We start from the raw sequence: 20,062 nt of genomic DNA on the forward strand, positions 1-20,062 counted from the left end.
GGTTCATGTCTTCCGTCGCCAATGTCAAGCTTATCTTGAGGCCCGTGCTGCCGAGTTTCCCCAAGAAGACATCAAAGTGGCATGGGTTTACAGTCTTCTAGACGGGCCAGCGGCCAACTGGGCGACGGCACTGTTCGACCAAACCTCTCCACACCTAAGATCAGCGCAACACTTCTTGGACCACCTCAAGGAGACTTGGGGAATCGAGGACAATTTGGAGGCAGCCGGTCACAAACTCCGACGCCTTCTCCAAGGAGACAGACCTATGTCTCAGTATATAGCCGAGTTCCGAGTGCTGGCCCACAACACCGGCTGGAACGATGTAGCCCTCAGGGGACAATTCCGGGAGGGTCTCAACATTGAAATGCTGGAAGAAATCTCCAAGGTGGATCCTCCCCAGACCCTCGAGGCACTCATTGATCAATGTCTACGGGCTGAAGTCATGATTGCCAACAGGAAACAGTGGGTTCGAGGCCAGGGCAGTAGAGCCGGGGCAAAACCCCCCGCTCCCGCCAGCGTTCAGCCACGTCCGGTGTGGAGACCCCCACCGCCAACCCCATACCCCAGAGGAGGCGAGGAGGTGCCGATGCAGTTGGGCAATGTGCGTCCCAGACTAGATGCCGCCGAGAAGGCCCGTCGTCAACGCTTAAACCTCTGCTGGTACTGCGGGAACGGGGGCCACTTCGCCAGAGAGTGCCCAGCCAAAGGGAAGCCTGCCGCCCGTCTTGCGGCGGCGTCCTCCACGGAGACGAAGGCCTCTGAGCCGACTGGCACACAGCCGGCGGGGGAAGCCAACGACCGGGTGTAGAGAGGCTCGCCAACCCGGTCAAAAAATCCATCCAAGAGCCGCCAACCGGGGTCCTGTTCCTTCTCGTGGTCACATTATGGTCAGCAAAAAGGGGACCCGTCATGATCCACGCCATGATAGACTCTGGAGCTACCAACAATTTCATCGATAGAGAGTATGCCGACTCTCTGGGATTACAATATCATGATTTCAAGAATGCCCGTGTGGTGCAAGCCATAGACGGCCGTCCCCTCAAGACGGGCCCCGTAAGTCAGTGGTCGGAACCCACCAGGATGTGGATAAGGGAACATATGGAAGAGAATTCCTTCTTTGTTACCGAGGTTCCCCATTTCCCTGTGATTTTGGGAATTCCATGGCTGACTCTCCACGACCCTAACATCTCCTGGTCCAACAGAGAACTGCACTTTACTTCACCGTACTGCCAAAACCATTGCCTCGTAGCCAAGGTATGCCATGCCACAGACACCGAGCCCATCATCACCTTGCCAAAGAAGTACTCCGAGTATTGGGATGTATTCAATGAGAAAGAAGCCGAAAAATTACCCCCACATAGACCTTATGACTGTGCCATTGACTTGGTGGAGGGGGCCCCGATCCCGCGAGGGCATCTCTACTCCCTGACTGAACCAGAGCAAGAAGCTCTCAGGGAATTCCTAGAGACAAACCTTCGCAAGGGATTCATCAGACCCTCTCAATCCCCAGCCGCCTCCCCAGTGATGTTTGTGAAGAAGAAGTCAGGGGAACTACGCTTGGTGGTGGACTACAGAGCATTGAACAATATCACCAAGCGGAACAGCTATCCCCTGCCCTTAATCTCGGATCTACTGGATCGGCTTCGAGGAGCCAAGGTTTACACCAAGCTGGATCTTCGGGGGGCTTACAACTTAGTTCGCATCAGGGAAGGGGACGAGTGGAAGACCGCCTTCCAGACCAAATTCGGATTATTTGAGTCCCGAGTTATGAATTTCGGTTTATGCGGAGCCCCCGCAACGTTCCAGCATTTTGTCAATGACATTTTTCAGGACTATCTAGACAGGTTCTTGATAATCTACCTGGACGATTTTTTGGTGTTTTCCAGATCACAATCAGAACATGAGAACCACGTCAAAATGGTGTTACAACGATTGCGGGATCATGGACTTTATGCCAAGCTGGAAAAATGCGCCTTTGATCTACAAGAGGTAGATTTCCTTGGTTACCGCATCTCGCCTCTAGGGCTTTCCATGGATCCAGCCAAGGTTTCAGCAGTATTGGAATGGCGGGCGCCAACTAACAAGAAAGAGGTGCAGCGTTTCTTGGGGTTCGCGAACTATTACCGCAAGTTCATTCCAGATTTTGCCCGCTGGTCCGACCCCATCACTAGCTGCATCCGTGGAAAGCAGCCTTTCCGCTGGACTGATCAAGCAGAGAAAGGGTTCCAGCAACTAAAGAAACTATTCACCTCCCAGCCAATTCTACAGCACCCAAATCCTGGAACCCCTTTTGTGGTGCAAGCGGACGCCTCTGATGTGGCAATTGGGGCTGTACTCTTACAACCGGTGGGAGATCACCTCCACCCCTGTGCCTTTTATTCTCGTCAACTAACCACACCAGAGAGGAATTACACCATTTGGGAAAAGGAACTACTGGCCATAAAGGCAGCCTTTGAAACTTGGAGACATTGGCTAGAAGGGGCCAAATTTCCCATTGAAGTCCACACTGATCATCGTAATCTAGAACATCTAAGAACTGCCCGCAAACTAAATCAGAGGCAGCAACGTTGGGCTTTATTCTTTGAACGTTTCAACTTCCAGATCCATTATGTGACCCCAGCCCAAACCAAGCAAGCAGACGCCCTGTCACGTAAACCGGAATACGCTGCAGGACGCAAGGAGACCTTTGAATCCCAACTGCTACAACCCGAGAACTTTGCCACGCTCACGGTGGGGAACACCAAATCCATTCCCATTGGTTCAACTTCCCCTACTCCAGGACCCATCTGTGCTCAAGAAATCAGGGCTAGTCAGCAAGCAGATGCCTGGGCGCAGGACCAACTTCGCCAAGGTCTGCATTTTCCCTTTTCGCTTAAAGATGGGCTGCTCTGCTATAGAAATCATGTTTATATCCCACCCGGACCGGGCAGGGAAAAAGCGCTTCGTCTGTGTCATGACTGCAAACCAGCAGGACACTTCGGACTATTTAAAACTATGCATTTGATCCTAAGGGATTTTTGGTGGCCCAAGATCCGCAAGGATGTGGAAAAATATGTCAACACCTGCCCTGTATGCCAGCGCTCCAAGATACGAAGGGAGAAGCCCTCAGGGCTTTTACACCCCCTTCCTACCCCATCTCGCCCATGGGAAATAATTTCCGCGGATTTCATCACTGACCTACCACCTTCCTGTGGATTCACCACGATCCTAGTGGTGGTGGACCTTTTCACCAAGTTAGCCCATTTCATTCCCTGCGAAGGCCTCCCCACGGCCAAAGAAACTGCGGATCTATTTCTTCAACATGTTTTCAGACTACATGGATTGCCCAAGAGTTTAGTCACAGACCGTGGATCTCAATTCACCTCTCGTTTTTGGAAGGCACTACAAAAACTATTGGGCATAGACTCTCGCTTATCTTCAGCTCATCATCCCCAAACAGATGGGCAAACGGAGCGCACCAATGCCACTTTGGAGCAGTATCTTCGCTGTTATGTAAACTATCAACAGGACAATTGGGCTTCTCTGTTACCACTGTCTGAGTTTGCCTACAACAATGGAGTTCAAGCTTCTACAAAAGAAACGCCGTTCTTTGCAAACTACGGCTTCCATCCACGTTTCTTCCCCCCTGTCATTGAAACTTCAGAAGTTCCCGCAGCAGAGGATTGGCTGCAGGAACTCACAGCGGTGCAACAACTTTTGCTCCAGCAACTGGACCAAGCCAAGGAGGACTATAAACGCCACGCTGACAAACATCGCCAGCCGGGCCCCGAAATCAAGGTAGGAGATCGGGTTTTCCTGTCCACTCGCTTTCTGCCCTCCCACCGCCCTTGCCGGAAGTTAGATGCCCGTTTCATTGGCCCCTATCCAGTGGTGGCGCAATTAAACCCCGTGACTTTCAAACTCCAACTTCCGCGTTCAATGCGCATTCACCCAGTGTTTCACCGTTCCCTGCTCCTTCCGGCGGATGGTGTGCGACCTGATACAGACCAACCGGCCCCCCCTCCTGTTTTGATGGATGGGGAGGAGGAGTTCGAGGTTGAGGACATTTTGGATTCTCGCTTTCACCGCCGCCGCCTACAATATCTCATTGACTGGGTGGGTTTTGGCCCTGAGGAACGCTCTTGGGAAGACGCCTCCACAGTCCATGCTCCTGATCTAACCCGTCGCTTTCATCAGACCTATCCCACCAAACCGCGACCTCGCGCCTCGGGGAGAGGGCCCCAGTTTGGGAGGGGCCTTGAGGAGGGGGATAGTGTGATGACCCATGGGCCTTGTAGTCCTGCTCAGGACATTGTAATTCCTGATGAAGATGAAAACTTGGGTTTTTTACCTTCCCAGTCTGAACTGGATTCCTCTCAACCAGATCTTTCCCAGGCAGATCTGGGAACCTTGCACCTGCAGGAAAGTTGTCTCCCAGAAGTATGTCAAACAAGCCCAGAGTCTACTTCTCCCGTGTTCTTGCGCCGGGAGTTTTGTAAACAACAGAGAAGTTTGGAATCAGCTTCGCGCAGGAGTGCCAGGATTGCAGCTAAGAATGTGGCCAATTAAGACTGCTTCTCGTGAGAATCTTTGGGGAGTCTCACATCTGGTCTCAGAGGTTAGCTTTCGGTTCTGTTTCCCAGAGAACTGCTTCGGCGGGAAAGTTAGACTCTATTTAGGTGTTTTGCCCGCGTAGTAACTTCGCGGAGTCAATTCGTCAGCCTACGGAGCGAGTTGTGTCTGGAAGCGCGCTCCGATTCAAGCCTCGCTCCTGCTCAAGCCTTGCCTTGCTATCCAGCCTTCGCCTTGCTTCCCAGCCTTTGTTTATCTACGGACCTTGCCTTGTTTCCCAGGATCAATCCTTGCCTTGTTTCACGGATTTTACCAAGTTATTCCACGGACCTTGTTCTTGTTCTTAGTTACCTTGTTCCACGTTCAAGCCTTGTTTCAAGTATCAAGTTATTTCCTAGCCTCGCTCAAGTTTCATGGACTAAAGGACCTTGTCATCTCCCCTCACTTTGCTTGGCAAAGTGAGTGTTTCGGTTATTGGATTACAACTTTGGACCTTAATATTTCTTATTTGACATTGCTTTTTTGGACTAATTCTGACCTTTCCTGAAAGGTCTAATTTCTGGACTATTTTCTACACTTGTTTTTATTAACTTTATATATTCCTTCAATAAAGATATTAGATAGATTCTGGCCTCTGTGTATGGTTATTGGTGCTCTGCAGCCTGGGTCGTGACAGTAAGGGATACTGCTTCTGTAATTCTCTGTCACAGGCTCCATATATTTGCTAATTATAATTTTTTTACCTTTCCTTTAATCTTAATACATTGGTTTGGTTGGAGAAATGATGAGTGAAACACCACTTGCACAACAGGACTTTTCAGGCTTTCCCCTAACAATACTGCTCTCTGGGGTCATGGGACTCCTTGGAATGAAATGGAGTAGAGCGTGATGAGTTGCAGGAGGACGGGGAAGTAAAAGGAGTCGAAGGAACTATCTTGTACAAACAGAAGTGTTCTGCCACTTGGACAGAAGTCATTAGATCCTTTGTATTGCTGACCAGACCAAGAACTGCTTCACTTTGGCAAAATGACTGTATTTTGTTGTCACAGATCATCCCATGAACCTTTGGTTTCTAGCAGTTTTCTAGTACAGATGGCCCTCAACTATAAACTGCTTGAAAATATTTTTTTAAAATTCCAAAAGCAAGCCTTGATTTTGCCATTTTATATAATAAGGGGTACAATACCACATAATGGTATACAGATTTTAATATCCATAGGCATTGCTGGAACCAAACCCTGGAGGATACCAAGGGCCACTGTACAGTCTTTTTACACATGTCGAGATCTCCTTTTATTCTCATCCTCTTCCTAGTTGAAAGTGGGGTTTTTTTTAGCAGCACAGGCATTAGGAAGGTGTTAATGGAAGGCTGAAGAAACACAAACTTTTGATGTTGGATTGCAGCCCGGTGTTTAAAGTAAGGAATGTGATAAACCTTGATCTGAAATAGAACTGAATGTTGCTCTAGCCATTTTGCTGAATTGTGTATGCCTGCCTAAACAAGACAAAATAAACCACAGCTGCCTCCATAGTTCCTTGTTCAGCATATATGAATAGTAAAACAGAAAGGAAAAGCAAAAAAGCTGATTGATTAGGCTGTTTAACACACTGTCCCTTCCTGTTTGTAGTGTAGGAACCTATCCCTGTTTTTCTGTGGCATTTCTACCTCTGGTGCCAAATTTTCTGTTCATCAAGTAATACCTAAGACCACACCTACTGTACTTTATTAAATAAGGTGTCTATGTATATTAAGTGCTGTTCATTATGGGTAAGAAACCAACACATTTCATTTTAACTTCCTGAGATGATCAGAACATTTAAACCATTACCTTTTATGATGGAAGAATAAGAGAACACCCTTCAGATTAATTAGCTAACTAGGAGTTGATGACACAGAAGTGCTTTAGCTACTTGACTATAACCCAATGGCACCTCTTATATGCAGGTCAAGGATGAAATAGTGATAAACCTTGATTCTGTGCATTTAGTGACCTTAAGTGTTTGAAAAAAAACTTTTAAATATGTCTCCTTTCTGTTGTGATTACAGAGTTGGAAATACTAATGCTTTTAAGGTTATTAATGTGGTGGTGAATGTCAGGACATGGCTTTAAATAGACCCTTTTTTGTTAGCAGCAAATGTTAGGTAGGGAAAGAAAATGTTACCTGCTTGCCATCTTGCTTTCAAAAATTCAAGAGCTTTTTTTGGAGAAAGAGCTTTCAGGTTACTTTGCAGCACAAGGTGTTCCTGAGATCATTACATTTTCTAGAATATGGCTACCATACAAGGCTAATCTTAGCACTATTTCCCCCATTACATATCTACATATTTGCTGAGAGTATATATCCCACCAAGGAGTCTAAATGTCCTAAAGGCATCAGATCCTGTCTGATCTTGACAGCTAAGCAGCATCAGGCCTTGTTAGTGCTTAGATAGGGGACCATCAAGGTGCTGTTAACTATAATTCAGAAGAAATAATTGGCAAACCCCTCTAAAGCAAGTGCCCCTTGCCTAAAAAAAAGCTATGAAATGTATAGGGACACCATGAGTTGACAGGTGACTTGAAGGTGTGCTCACACAGGTGCATACACATGTACATCAGAATGGTGTACTCTTAAAGCAGACAACATCAGAGTCCTGCCAAACCTGTTGAACTGTAAAAGGCTGAGGGTAGTTACCCTGTCCCTGTATGTAAATACTTCCTTTTATTGTGGTTGTTATTTGCTGCCTTCAACTTATAGTGACCCTATAAATGAGAGACCTCTAAGTTACCCTGTCACCAACTGCCAGGATCGCAGCCTCAGTAACTGAGTCTCTGCAATTGGGATGCAGCCCTCCTTTTTCCTTATTGCCCTCCACTTTACCAAGCATTATCATATTTTCTAGTGACTCATTCGATCTCATGATGTGGCCTCTTTCCCTTCTATTAGACTTAATGTCTGGTTGACATGTGATGTCTTCATAAAATATACATTTCTGGACTACTTATTCAAATCTCAGTAAATAGATTGGGCATTACTCCAATCAGATAGTAAACAATGCTTAAATAGTAATTTATGGGGAACAGGAAGAATCCTCCATATAAGAATCATTGAGTCCCTCAATGAGGGAGAGAGGGTAAGATATAAAAATAAATAAATAAATAAATAAATAAAAAATAAGGAAAGGTTTCTAAATTGGAAAAAAAATAGTTCTGTCTCTTTTCCCCAAATGATTCACATAAGTTTGAGTTAGGGCCAGCCTACGATTAGGCAGAGTGAGGTGGCTACTACTCCATCATAAGATGCTGGCCGATTACTGTTACTTAAACAGCAAAAATAGAAATTGCTGTGTATTGCATACTGTAGCCATTATTATTATTATTACTATTACTATTATTATTATTATTATTATTTGCCCCACTTTATCTCCCCAAAGGGGATGCAAAGCGGCTTGACATAAAAGCATTGGTATCCAATTTAAAATATACAAACAATAAAACAGTATTTAAAATTCAGTTAAAATCCATCAAACATATTCAAAGTTAAAAACCATAGCATCTTCTGATTAGATCAGTAATTCCCAAAGTGGGCGCTACCACCCCCTGGTGGGCGCTGCAGCGATCCAGGGGGACAGTGATAGCAGCTATTAGGGCGGGGCCAGAGGAGGGGCAGGACCTCTTCCCAAGTGCCGGAGACAGGGCTGAGCACCTGAGGCATCTGTTAGAACAGAGGGGGCGGAGCTAGAGGAGTGGGTGTGGTTTCTTCCCAAGAGCCCGAGACAGGGCTGAGAATCTATACCTCTCCTGAGGCACTTGTTGGGACACAGAGGGCAGAGCTAGGGAAGGGGGTAGGGCCTCCTTCCAAGAGCCTGAGACAGGGCTGAGCCTCTATACCTCTCCTGAGAGGCCTTTTAGGACTAAAGGGCAGGGCTAGGGGCAGGGGCGGGGCCTCTTCCCAAGAGCACAAGACAGAGCTGAGCCTCTGTATACCTTCCCTGAGGTGCATGTTAGAACACGGGGGTGGGGTATTTATTTATTTATTTCTCACATTTATATCTCGCTCTTCTCACCAGAAGGGACTCAGGGCAGCTTACAATAATGGCAGCAATTCGATGCCCATACAAATCAATATAAAACCGTGCATAAAACAGTTACAACTATTAAAATACATTATAAATTACAAAATATAAATTTCAAACATAAAATCAAATCCGTTCATCCTCATGCTTTATCCGTAGTTCAGTCCTTGTCATCTTCGCCATTTATTGATTAAAAGCCTGGGCACACAGCCATGTTTTTAGGGCTTTTCTGAAGCCCAACAAAGTTGGAATTTGTCGCATCTCTCTTGGGAGGGTGTTCCACAGCCGAGGAGCCACCACCGAGAAGGCCCTGCCCCTCGTTCCCACCAGCCGCGCCTCTGTGGCAGGTGGGACCGAGAGCAGGGCCTCTCCAGATGATCTCAGGGATCTTGCTGGCTCATAGGAGGAGATACGTTCAGACAAGTAGATTGGGCCAGAACCATTTAGGGCTTTATAGGTCAAAACCAGCACTTTGAATTGGGCTCGGTAGCATATCAGCAGCCAGTGGAGCTGGTTTAACGAGGGAATTGTACGCTCCCTGTAAGCTGCCCCAGTTATTAATCTGGCTGCCGCCCGTTGTACTAGTTGGAGCTTCCGCGTCGTCTTCAAAGGCAACCCCACGTACAGGGCGTTGCAGTAGTCCAAATGGGATGTAACCAGAGTGTGGTCAAGTCAGACCTCCCAAGGAATGGGCGCAGCTGGCGCACAAGTCTTAGTTGTGCAAATGCTCCCCTGGCCACCGCTGAAACCTGGGGCTCCAGGCTCAGCGATGAGTCCAGGAGAACACCCAGACTGTGAACCTGTATCTTCAGGGGGAGTGTGACCCCGTCCAACACAGGCTGTAACCCTATTCCCTGTTCAGCCTTGGTCAAAGTGGTTCCTGGTCAAGTGGTGCCTGGTCAAAAAGATTGGGAACCACTGTGTTAATGGCATGTGTTATGCGTGCATCATTTTTTGGACCCTGCAGAGATTGGTACTCCTTTCCTCCTCTGCCCCGTCTATTATGTGTGCCACAAGGAGCAAGCAGAATAAGAGAAATCTAGCTGTCTCCATAACCAGACTTAAAATAATAATAACAGTATTGAGATCTCCAGAGGACCTCAGTGGATCTCAGTGATGATATAATTGGGACATATTAGCCATATACCTCTCTAAAGAAAAGGCAGTGGTTTTTTTGGGAGGGGGGTTGAGTTCAGAATCATTTACATCTAGGGTGGGTGGCTCAACCTAATCTAAGGTCTGCATGTGAAACTAGTTGAGACATAAAAGAGGAATTTAAGATCTAATCCAGTAGTTCCCAAACTTATTTGGCCTACCTCCCCCTTTCCAGAAAAAATATTACTCAGCACCCCATGGAAAGGGGGGCATGGCTTAGAGGGGTGGGCGTGGCTCCTGCTCAAGAAGGCGGGGCTGAGCTTCTCCCCTAGTCCAAGATGCAGGGCTGGGAGGGGGAGGTGGGTGGGACCACAAATGGGTGGCCAGGACTGGGATGGGCGGAGTTACAAGCTCTGAGGCAGGGCTGAGCTTCTATCCCTGCCCTGCGGCACCTGCCAGGACACAGGGGGTGGGGCTAGAGAAGGGGGCGGGGCTAGAGGAGGTCGAGGGGCCTCTTCCCAAGTGCCTGACATTGCTTGTTTAGAGTAAGAGCTAAGGAAGCTCTATGACATTCACAAGTTGGCCATAAGTTGACCAGTGACTTGAAAGCACAGACATGCCATTAACAAGTGCAGGACAAAAGCCAAATATGGCCCTGGTACCATTCTTAACAACTCTAGCAACTCCCCCCTTATTTTTTTTTTAAATAACTTGGGGGCACTTTGTCCACGCTCACATCAGCTGCTGTAGGCCAGAGGGATTTTTTCTATCAATATTTAATCAGAACAACCTTTTTAGCTTTAGAAACCAACGCAAATGCCTAAAAGGGCTTGAGGGCCACCCAAAACACATAGCAGAATGGGTGATATTTTGAATTAAAATAGTTTAAGTCATAAAAACTGAAGGGATGGGAGTAGGGATTCATCATGAAAGATCAGTGTTTTCTGCTAACCCCTGGCAGTTTCTTGGCCTGATTTATAGAGGAGCCTGCATGTGGTTCAGCAATAGGATGCTAAACCTGAAAGGAAAGATCAGAGAACCAGTTTGCTTGAAGTGAGAGGCATATTGTGAAATAACAAACAAGAGGAAGATTATTTTCTTCCTGTTGTTCAGTTTCCTGACACAGATCAACAATGGCATAGCTGATCCCAAACTGGCTTCCAGATGTCACATGTTCTGAATCTAGAGCTTTGGTGTTTGGAAACACTGCTCTCCAGATTGCAGACAGAGTTTTCAAACTATAGCCTGGAAGCAGTGAAAAGGGGAGACTCCCATGTTATTTTATATGAAGACATGGAGGGATAATTATATTTATTTTATATTTACCTTTATCTTGGGTGTATAAGGAAGGAAGGTAATATGTGCTTGTTATTTTCATCTCATACTTTAGAAGAAAATATGGGAAGTAAAATGTAACTGACTTGCTGTTTTCCCCACATCAGATGCACAATATACCCCTCAAATAGCAATAGAACTATTTTTTGCCTTTTAGGGAGACATTGCAAACAAAGTTTGCATTTTTTGTTGTATTCTGTAATTATTTGTTGATAATATGGTTACCTTATGAATGGGAGGCCTCCAAGAATCCTGGTCATCAAAAGTTCCGCTCAGGTCTTGCAGACTCAAGGCTCTTGCTTCTTTGATTGTGCCAATCCACGTGTGGTGCAGTCTTCCTCTTTTCCTACTGCCTTCTACTTTGCTGAACATTATTATCCTTTCCATTGAGTCACTTGTCCAATGATAGGTCAAAGCCATGATAGCCTTAGGATGTTTTCCCACCATCATTATAGAACAGAGGCCAATAGTCCAATCTGCTCCTGCAGAATTCTGGGGAATGAATTTAGGGAGGCCGAGGACCTCTCTAGCTGAGAACTCCCTGAACTACATTTCCCAGAATCCTGCAGGAGCAACTCAGACAATTGCCTAATGATAGCCTCCGTTCTTTAATGCTGGTGGGAAAACGTCCCTAATCATCTAGCTTCTAGAAATGCAGGGAGAGTTCAGACCTGATTTACTCTAGGATTCATTTACATTCAGCTCTTCACATTTGCAGAGTGAAGGCAACAGGGTTGATACAAAAATTGAAAAATTAATATTGTAAGCCCCCCCCCCTCCCATTTAATATATACAAAAACGCAATACAATCCATGGATTCGATCCACCTTCATTTCCAGAAACAGATGGTTGACAGGGCCTGCTGCTGCATCCCTTGCTGCCCTATACCAATTTTTAATAGGGATTTATAAGCCTCATCTCAGATTCCCAATGTCTCTCAATCTTGTGAGGGTTATAGAAGGACTGGAAATATGAGGCAGGACTTATAAAATGTCATATGATGGCAATGGGGTGGTGGCGGTGGTAGCAAGTACTCCACCAAAAAAAATCAAATCTTTGAAAGTTAAACCCACAATTATGGTGGACCAACTTTATTTTAACAGTTCACAATATCCATACAACTCTTCTAAACGAAATGTGCTGCACAATTCTTGAAATAATTGTATAATGTACGTATTTAGTCTTTGGGCTGTTGTTGAATTCCCTGTGCTGTCCTCATAGAGTCTTTTTGTTAGGTAGTGTTGCTGTGGTAGGGGGTTGCCAGGATCGTACATTACGTGAACGGGAAGAGAGGTCACTACCTGATGAAGATGCTGAAATAGTTCAAGATTTTCCACACCTTGATTGAATCATTTATCATAATGGAGACTGCAGTCAAGAAACCAGAAGAAATCTAGGACTTGGAAGGGCAACGATGAAGGACAAGATCCCAACGTGTAAAGATATATAATTGAATCCCAAAGTTAAAATTGTCCATTAGAGATCTCTATCTGACTGTTCTAATGCTCCTCCATAAATTGAGACTGTTCCAGTTTCGATGTATGGTTGTGAAAGCTAGACAGTGAAGAAAGCTGTTAAGACGAGAATCCTCTAATTTGAAATGTAGTGCTGGAGAAGAGTTCTGTGTATAATGTGGACTACTTTAAAAAAGGCAAATAAATGGGCCTTAGAACAAGTCAAACCTAAACTCTGACGAAACTAAGAGAATTATACATACCATGAGAAGACATGACTCACTAGAACAGGCATGGGCAAACTTCGGCTCTCCAGGTGTTTTGGACTTCAAATCCCACAATTCCTAACAGCTGGTAGGCTGTTAGGAATTATGGGAGTTGAAGTCCAAAACACTAGAAAATACTGCATGGTAAGTCAAAAGGCAGCAGGAAAAGAGGAAGACTGCATTATAGCTGTATAGATTCAATCAAGGAAGCCATGGCCCTGAATCTGTAGGAGCTGAGCAGGGCTGATGATGACAGGGTGACTTGGAGTTTTTACTTTCATAGGATCACCATAATAAGTTCACGTGGACTTGATGGCACTTAATAGCACTTCATGTTAATATACTTTTGCTGGCTTAGAGTGCCTCTCTCAAGATGGCCAGCAGGTGGCGCTCATTCAGAAGAAATAGTAATGAATGACGTCTATTTCATTCCTAAATGTATGTAATGTTGGCAGAACCTTCACTGTAATTTCATTGTAAGTAAATGGTCTAGATTAGAAATGTTGATTTAAATAAGACTTCTCCAGATTAAACAGAGTGGAGGTTAGAGAGTCAACAACATTTCAAGAGATGGCATTTATCTTTCAAATGTGCCACTTTAATTTCTTTTTAAAAAGTAGGCAGTTGGAGTAATTGTTTTTGGTAGTTCACGTCTTACTTGCTCTTTTGCCTTCAGGATAAAAAAAAACCCATACTGATCTGTAGATGAAATTGAGTATAGTACTTAAAATAGTGTAACTTTGGTGCAGCTTCTGAAATCATCTTTTAAAGTAAATTTTAACCATACTAATACAAACTCCAGAGAACAACATGTGTTTTCATCTTGGAGAACTTTGGACCTCTCTTGAAAGCCAATTATTCTGAGCCATAGTGTCATGTGCTGAGTCTCTCTGTGTTATTTCCTTAGGGGTAGCCTCAAAGACATGCAACGACAACAAATCTTCTCGATAGCTTACTCCTGAGCTAATGGGGTGATCTCTCAATATTTTAGAATACAATTGATGTCATTCTTAATGACAATAGACAAGGCTGTATTAATATGATAGTCAGAACATAGGAAACAGGTTCAGCTGTCCTCCAGTAGTAAAATGTGTTTGCATTTTCTTAATACAGATTGATTATGATACACTAAAATCATATATTTTATATTGTAAACTAAGATGACCAAATTGTAGACTTTAGAGTCCTCTTTGTGATATTTTACTTGTTTCTGGAGATCTTGCAAACAGAGCAGGTATGGAACAGTGAGTGGCTCAGGCAAGTGGATATGCAGGCAGTTCCCAAGTTCTGAGCAAGATAGCTCCTGTAGGTTTGCTATTAAATTGAATTTGTATGTAAGTCGGAACAGGTACATTTTATAAATGTAACCAGAGAAATAAAAGCTTTGGACATCATAGGGAAAGGGTAATATCCCTGTGGTGTTTTTTTTTTTGTTTTTGTTTTTTTTGCTGTCTGTGCCCCTGTTTAGACGATCTCACCTCACTTTCTGTCCCTTTGATCACTGGGTTTTGAAAAAAAAATTGCTTTTTGTGGAAACAAGCACTAGTGAGAAAGCTTTAGTGGAGACACCTTTTCCCCATGATAAACTCTTCCAAGAGTAAATTTCCTGAGGTGTAGATTTATCTCACTTCCTGTTGTTTCACTCCCATTCTTAACTGGGAGTTGTTTGTAAATCGGATGTTCTCGGCTGTGGCCCCCCTTCTTCAAGAAACAAGACTTGGATGTTTAGTTTGGCCTTTGGTGAGACAGTCACTGAATGACCAGCCTCAGTTGACATTATAATTCTATCCTGAATTTTATTAGGTCCCTTTTATTTGGGTATTTTAATCTGATGATGCTTTTTTTTAATATTGCTGCTGCAGTTCCCCCATCTATGAAGTTGACTGAATTGTACTTGATGATTGATTGATATTATTACTGTTGTATTAACTCTTGTTTTATTGCCTTATTGTGTTTTATCTTTTGTATATTGTGTAATGTATTTATGCTGTTGTTTTTGTAAAGTATGCTGATCGGGCTTTGGCCCATGTGAGCCGCCCCGAGTCCCCACGGGGAGATGGTGGCAGAGTATAAATAAAGTTTTTTCAATTATTATTATTAGTTTGTAATTTAGGGACTGCCTGTATGTTAAGATTGAAGGAAGGGAGGCTCACTGATCACATCCCCTGCTCTAGTTGTCATATTACTCACATGACTATCAAGCTTATGAGTCCATTTACCACATTGATCCTTTTAAACCAGCTCTGCTTCAAAAATCAATATAATCTGCTTTTAATTCATGTATTACTAATAATAATAATAATAATAATTTATTTATATTCCGCCCTTCTGCCCAAAGAGACTTAGAGTGGATTGCAGCAGATAAACAGACACAGGAACACAGTCAATGCCTTGTTACAATGAAATATAATGAAACACAAAGACACAGACAAAGGCAAAGGCTTCTCCTTTCATTTCCAGCTCTGGAGGCAGTGATAATCTCTGGCTTTGGGGGAGGTGCTCTTCTCCATTACCAAGCTGGGGAGCCTGCGTTGTCCATAGACACCTCTTGATTGTGTGGCCAGCATGACTACTTGGAGTGCCTTTTTGCCTTTTTCCTGCTGAAGCAGTACCTATTTATCTACCTGCATTTGCATGTTTTTGAACTGCTAGGTTGGCAGAAGCTAGAGCTAACAGCGGGAGGTCACCTCGTCCCCTGGATTCAAATTGCCAACCTTCAGGTCAGCAGTACAGTAGTACAAGGGTTTAACCCATTGCGCCACTGTGGCAAAGTGGATGATAAATATCAAACATTCACTTTGGAGCCCCTGTTATTCTGGATTGTTTTTACACTAACAGCATCTTGTACAAGGATAGGTGCAGCACCTGTGATTTCTGGTTCTGCATGCTTTATTCATATATTCAGTGCTGAGAAAGAGCGATTGAAAACTGCCTTTTTGTTGTGTCTCTTTTTTGTTGAAATGTCCTTATGTATTATTGTACTTGAAGTGAAAGGAAGATCAAGTTGCCTTTTAAATGCAGGTTATTTTTCTGAGAATCTGAAAATGTTCTGAAGTTATCTTTCCCTTAGTACCTAAACACATTGGCAGTTATTTTTGCAACACTTATATTGCAGTAAATGTTAAGTTTTAAAATGTGGTATATTTTAAAATGAACTCGGCTTGTACTGTGATTTTGTTTTTGGTATGTGTGTGCATAACTTCAGTAGTTGTGCTGAATTTAACCTACCACAGTGTAAGTTTCGTAATCGTCAATTAGAAATGCATGAAATTGTGGAGGAAATGTATCATTTACAAAAAAAAAACCTCTCTTCCTCTTTTTTGTGAACAGCTGCAGAAATACAAAGAGTACTAAGTCAACTTGGAACACCACAAGACACGCATGAATTGCGGCAACAGCTGTAAGTGCTTCATGAGATGACCTTTAATTTGACTACATTGAGGATACATTCTCACTATATGTTGTTGCCTTACCAAATTTCTCAGCAGCTTTAAAACAATGAGGAACAAAAAGAAAGGGTTGTGTGGGAACAAATTCTGTTTATATGTTGACTTGTTCATCCCCCAAGTTGCATTATTGACACTATCAATCACACAGATGTTATGGGAAACAACAACATACAAAGCTAACAAAAGCTGATTTGCTTTTGAGAGTTTAAACCCTTTTCATATTTGCTGTTTTTAGAGATTTGGAAATTGCTACAATTAGGATTTTTCACAGTTAGCAAGTTGTGTTTCATAACTGATATAAATATTTTGTATAGTATGACATAAAAAGGAGGAGTGTATGCCAAAATATTACATTGGTTGATCGGGATAGGGGCATCCAAATAGAAGTGTATTACTTACTCTGAGTAGTGTTTATAGATATCATTGGTGCATTTGTGGGGTGAGCAGATAGTAAGATTTAAAATCTGTTCAAGTGAAAACTTTAAAAATATAGTTGCATTTAACCATACAGCCAGTTTTCTGTCATAATATTTAGTATTTAAAATTATGCATAAGTCAATCTCGTGTATAAGTTGAGGACAGGTTTTGGAACCAAAACTATGGTTTTTTCCTATGGCCCATGGATAAGTTGAGGACAAAATTTATGGGCACATAGCAAACAATTCTCTCCTTTAAAAATGCAAAAAGGGGCAACATTAATAGGAAGAGCGCAAGAAAAGGAGAATATTTGTTTATCTCAGTGGTTCCCGCCATTGGTCCATCAGGACTTCAGCTCCCAGAAATCCCAGCCAGGTTACCAGCTGTTAGGAAGTGTGGGAGTTGAAGTCCAAAACACCTGGAAGACCAAAGGTTGGGAATTACTGGATTATCTGAAAGATTACAGTATGAGGGGTATGCACATTAAAAGTTCTAGGTTTATACAAATACAAATGGGAAAATGAATATTAAATCAGGAAAAACAAAAGAATGTGAATGAGAAAAAAGGCGGTGGGGAGAAGAGCAAGGAAAGCAACATACCTCTATCTCAGGCATGGACAAACTTTTTTGCCTTGTGGGCTGAGCTGGGCCAGGAGGGAGGGAGGCTGTACACACGGTCGGTGGAATGGACCCAGGAGGGGGAGGGTCTGAGAGAGGACAGGGCCAGGAGAGGAGGGGCAGGGCCCAGGTCATCCTCAGGTTGTCCTCCTGGCATAAGTATGGGGCTGCTTATCCCATCCTTATGCCGGGAGGAAAATTAGATATGCTGCGACTGCCCCAATCTTCAAACTGTCCTCTCAGCATTATGCTGGGAGGAGAGCAAGACAGGCGACATCCAAGAGCGCTCCGGAGGGCTCTCAGCTACTGTGTGCCTTCCTTGAGCCATCCTCCCGGCATAAGGATGGGGCTGTTCACACTGTTCTTATGCCGGGAGGGGGGCGAGACACATGGTAGCTGAAAGTGGTCCTGAGGGCTCTCAGCTGCTGTGTGCTTTCCTCCCCCGTCCTTTCTGCATAAGGAGGCAGCGGGCTACCACTTCCTTATGCCAAGAGGACAGGGAAAATAAGGAGGTCCAGAGGTAAGCACCCAGGGAACCGCATCCGGCCCCCGGGACCTATTGCAAATACAGTGACAAGAAATTGGGGGGGGGGGTGAAAAACTCCTCTTGGCATTTCTTAGAAGAAGTGCTCCCACCTCATTACTCCATCCTTGCCAAAATTGATTTTTAAAAAGCAGCCCCCCCTTCCCTACCTTTTTTTTTTTGGCCCAAGAAGCATTCATTAGCAATGAAGAATGTGTCACACACACTATTTTGTGCACTTCAGGTGGAGCTGACCAGCATTGGCTATTTTGGGGGGGGGGGGGCTACTGCTCAAGACTCACCTCATGAGCCATTTTTAATAGAGACTTATTGCATAAACCTCACCTGCCAAGCCTCACAAGGCTTATACAGTGAGACCCTATTAAAAATGGCCACCCCTGCTCTGCTCTGCTCTACCCCAAGCACCCAAAATGGTGAGTAGCGCAAAACTCATCAAACTCTTCAATGTTGATCCAACACTGACCCATTGATAAGTCAACCCAGGAATTTGGGGTAGATTTTTTTCTCAAAAATCTTTCAACTTACACAAGTATATATGATAACTTTTTGTGCTCTGTTCATAAGTGAGATTTTATAGGGAAAGCACACAATTATTTGCATCATTCTGCTGTGTCACAAATGCTCTCTACCAAATATGATGTGGACTTGAATGCCAAGACTTGGTCAGAGTAATCGGAAATATCAGTGCCTGGAGTTCAAGACAGAAAATGTGCTTATTGCCATCGTTCTCTACTCAGACTTCCTTTCTGATCGATATGGTAAATTTGGAATGGGCAGCCTTATATATCTAATAATTAGTCATTTTAATAGTCTTCTTGCTAGAATCCTAATCACAAGCTGGACTATATTTCTGGGGACCAGGGTTCAAATCTCCATTGGTCCATGAAAACCCACTGGATGATTTTGGGCAAGCCACACTCTCAGCCTCAAAGGAAGGCAAAGGCAAGTCCCTCTGAACAAATCTTGCCAAGAAAATCCTTGGCAGGTTCTCTTATTGTCATAAGTCATAAAAAACCTGAAGGCACACAGCCAGCAAAAAATTTTAAGCACATGATTAACCCATTTTTTTTTCAACTGCAGAAACTAGAGATGTACTCTTTTTCATTCTTAGTTGTTTCTTAGCGTGGCTGACTTTAGAAAGCCTAATTTAAGGAATGGGACAAATCTTGCTTTAAAATTGAAACTGAAATCTAAATGGTGACCTTGCTGTATATTTTCATACAAGGAGAACTTTTTCACCATTACTGTAATTCTTTCCTACCTCCCTGGTGAATATTTGCATAAAATATGCTGACTCAGCAGTCAAGATTCATCAGTAATCTTCATTGAATAACCAATCACAATTTCAACAAAATCTGTTCCTTTGTAGTTCTTTGCTCTTGGCTTCCATGGAACTGAAGTCAAGAGACACTTGACAAACATTGAGTACTATAAGTGCCTTTCCTGAATACAGTAATTGAGTGTAAATTTCTGTTTTAGGCAGCAAAAACAGCAGTATACAAACCAACTTGCCAAAGAGACAGACAAATACATTAAGGAATTTGGATCTCTGCCTTCAATAAATTTACAGGTATAAGATATGAAAAAAAAATCTTGTGCATATGTTTAAAAATGCATTTTTCTTTCTACAGTTTGTATATGTTCTTCTGCAGCATATTAAATGCAAAGCATTGACAAAACTTAGTAGTATTTGATGTAATTAAAGGGCCAAGCATTTCTGAACTGTTAGGATTATAGGATTTATTCTGGTGCAGGCACTTGGATTATGATCATTTTAATCACATTGACTGCAGTCTTGTGCACAGCTATGCTTCTTAAATCCTGTTGACATTAGTGGGGTTTAAGCAGCCTAAATATGTGCAGCATTGTAATCTTTCTGTTTACACTGTGCATGTGCATTGGATCCAAAATGTGACTTTGGAGCAAACTGCTCTTAGAAATGACTACTCAGTCATCAGGTCTGCTTTAGGTTGTAAAAGGAAAATAATAAATGTGTTCGTAATAGAAAAAAAATCCTATCATCTGTCCATTGTCAGTACAGATTTTATTTTATTATTGCTCTAACACACACTGCATGGCATTTAGGATCTCAAGTGGTTCCACAAGTGGTCACTGCTGTCTGGATAACTTCGCTCCAGCCCAAAATTCTAGAGAATTGATTTATTACAAGGACTTGTCCTTGTCGCACTGTTTACAAAAAGGGCAGAGGTTAAATCACAGATCTCAGCTCAACATTTTGAGCAGAAACAGATGTTCAGTTAACCATTAGCTTTATT

General features: G+C 43.5%; 1 protein-coding gene across 1 annotated transcript in view; it reads left to right on the top strand.

The window, feature by feature from the left end:
- Nucleotides 1–20,062, top strand: part of stx7 (syntaxin 7) — a 52,836-nt gene that overhangs the window by 16,036 nt on the left and 16,738 nt on the right. Inside the window, exons 3-4 of the mRNA XM_062978557.1 lie at nt 16,089–16,158; nt 19,266–19,356. Of these exons, the coding sequence (XP_062834627.1) occupies nt 16,089–16,158; nt 19,266–19,356 (161 nt within the window). The remainder of the gene's footprint in view (nt 1–16,088; nt 16,159–19,265; nt 19,357–20,062) is intronic.

Source organism: Anolis carolinensis, chromosome 1 (assembly GCF_035594765.1).
Source record: "Anolis carolinensis isolate JA03-04 chromosome 1, rAnoCar3.1.pri, whole genome shotgun sequence".
NCBI classification, from domain to species: Eukaryota; Metazoa; Chordata; class Lepidosauria; order Squamata; family Dactyloidae; genus Anolis; species Anolis carolinensis.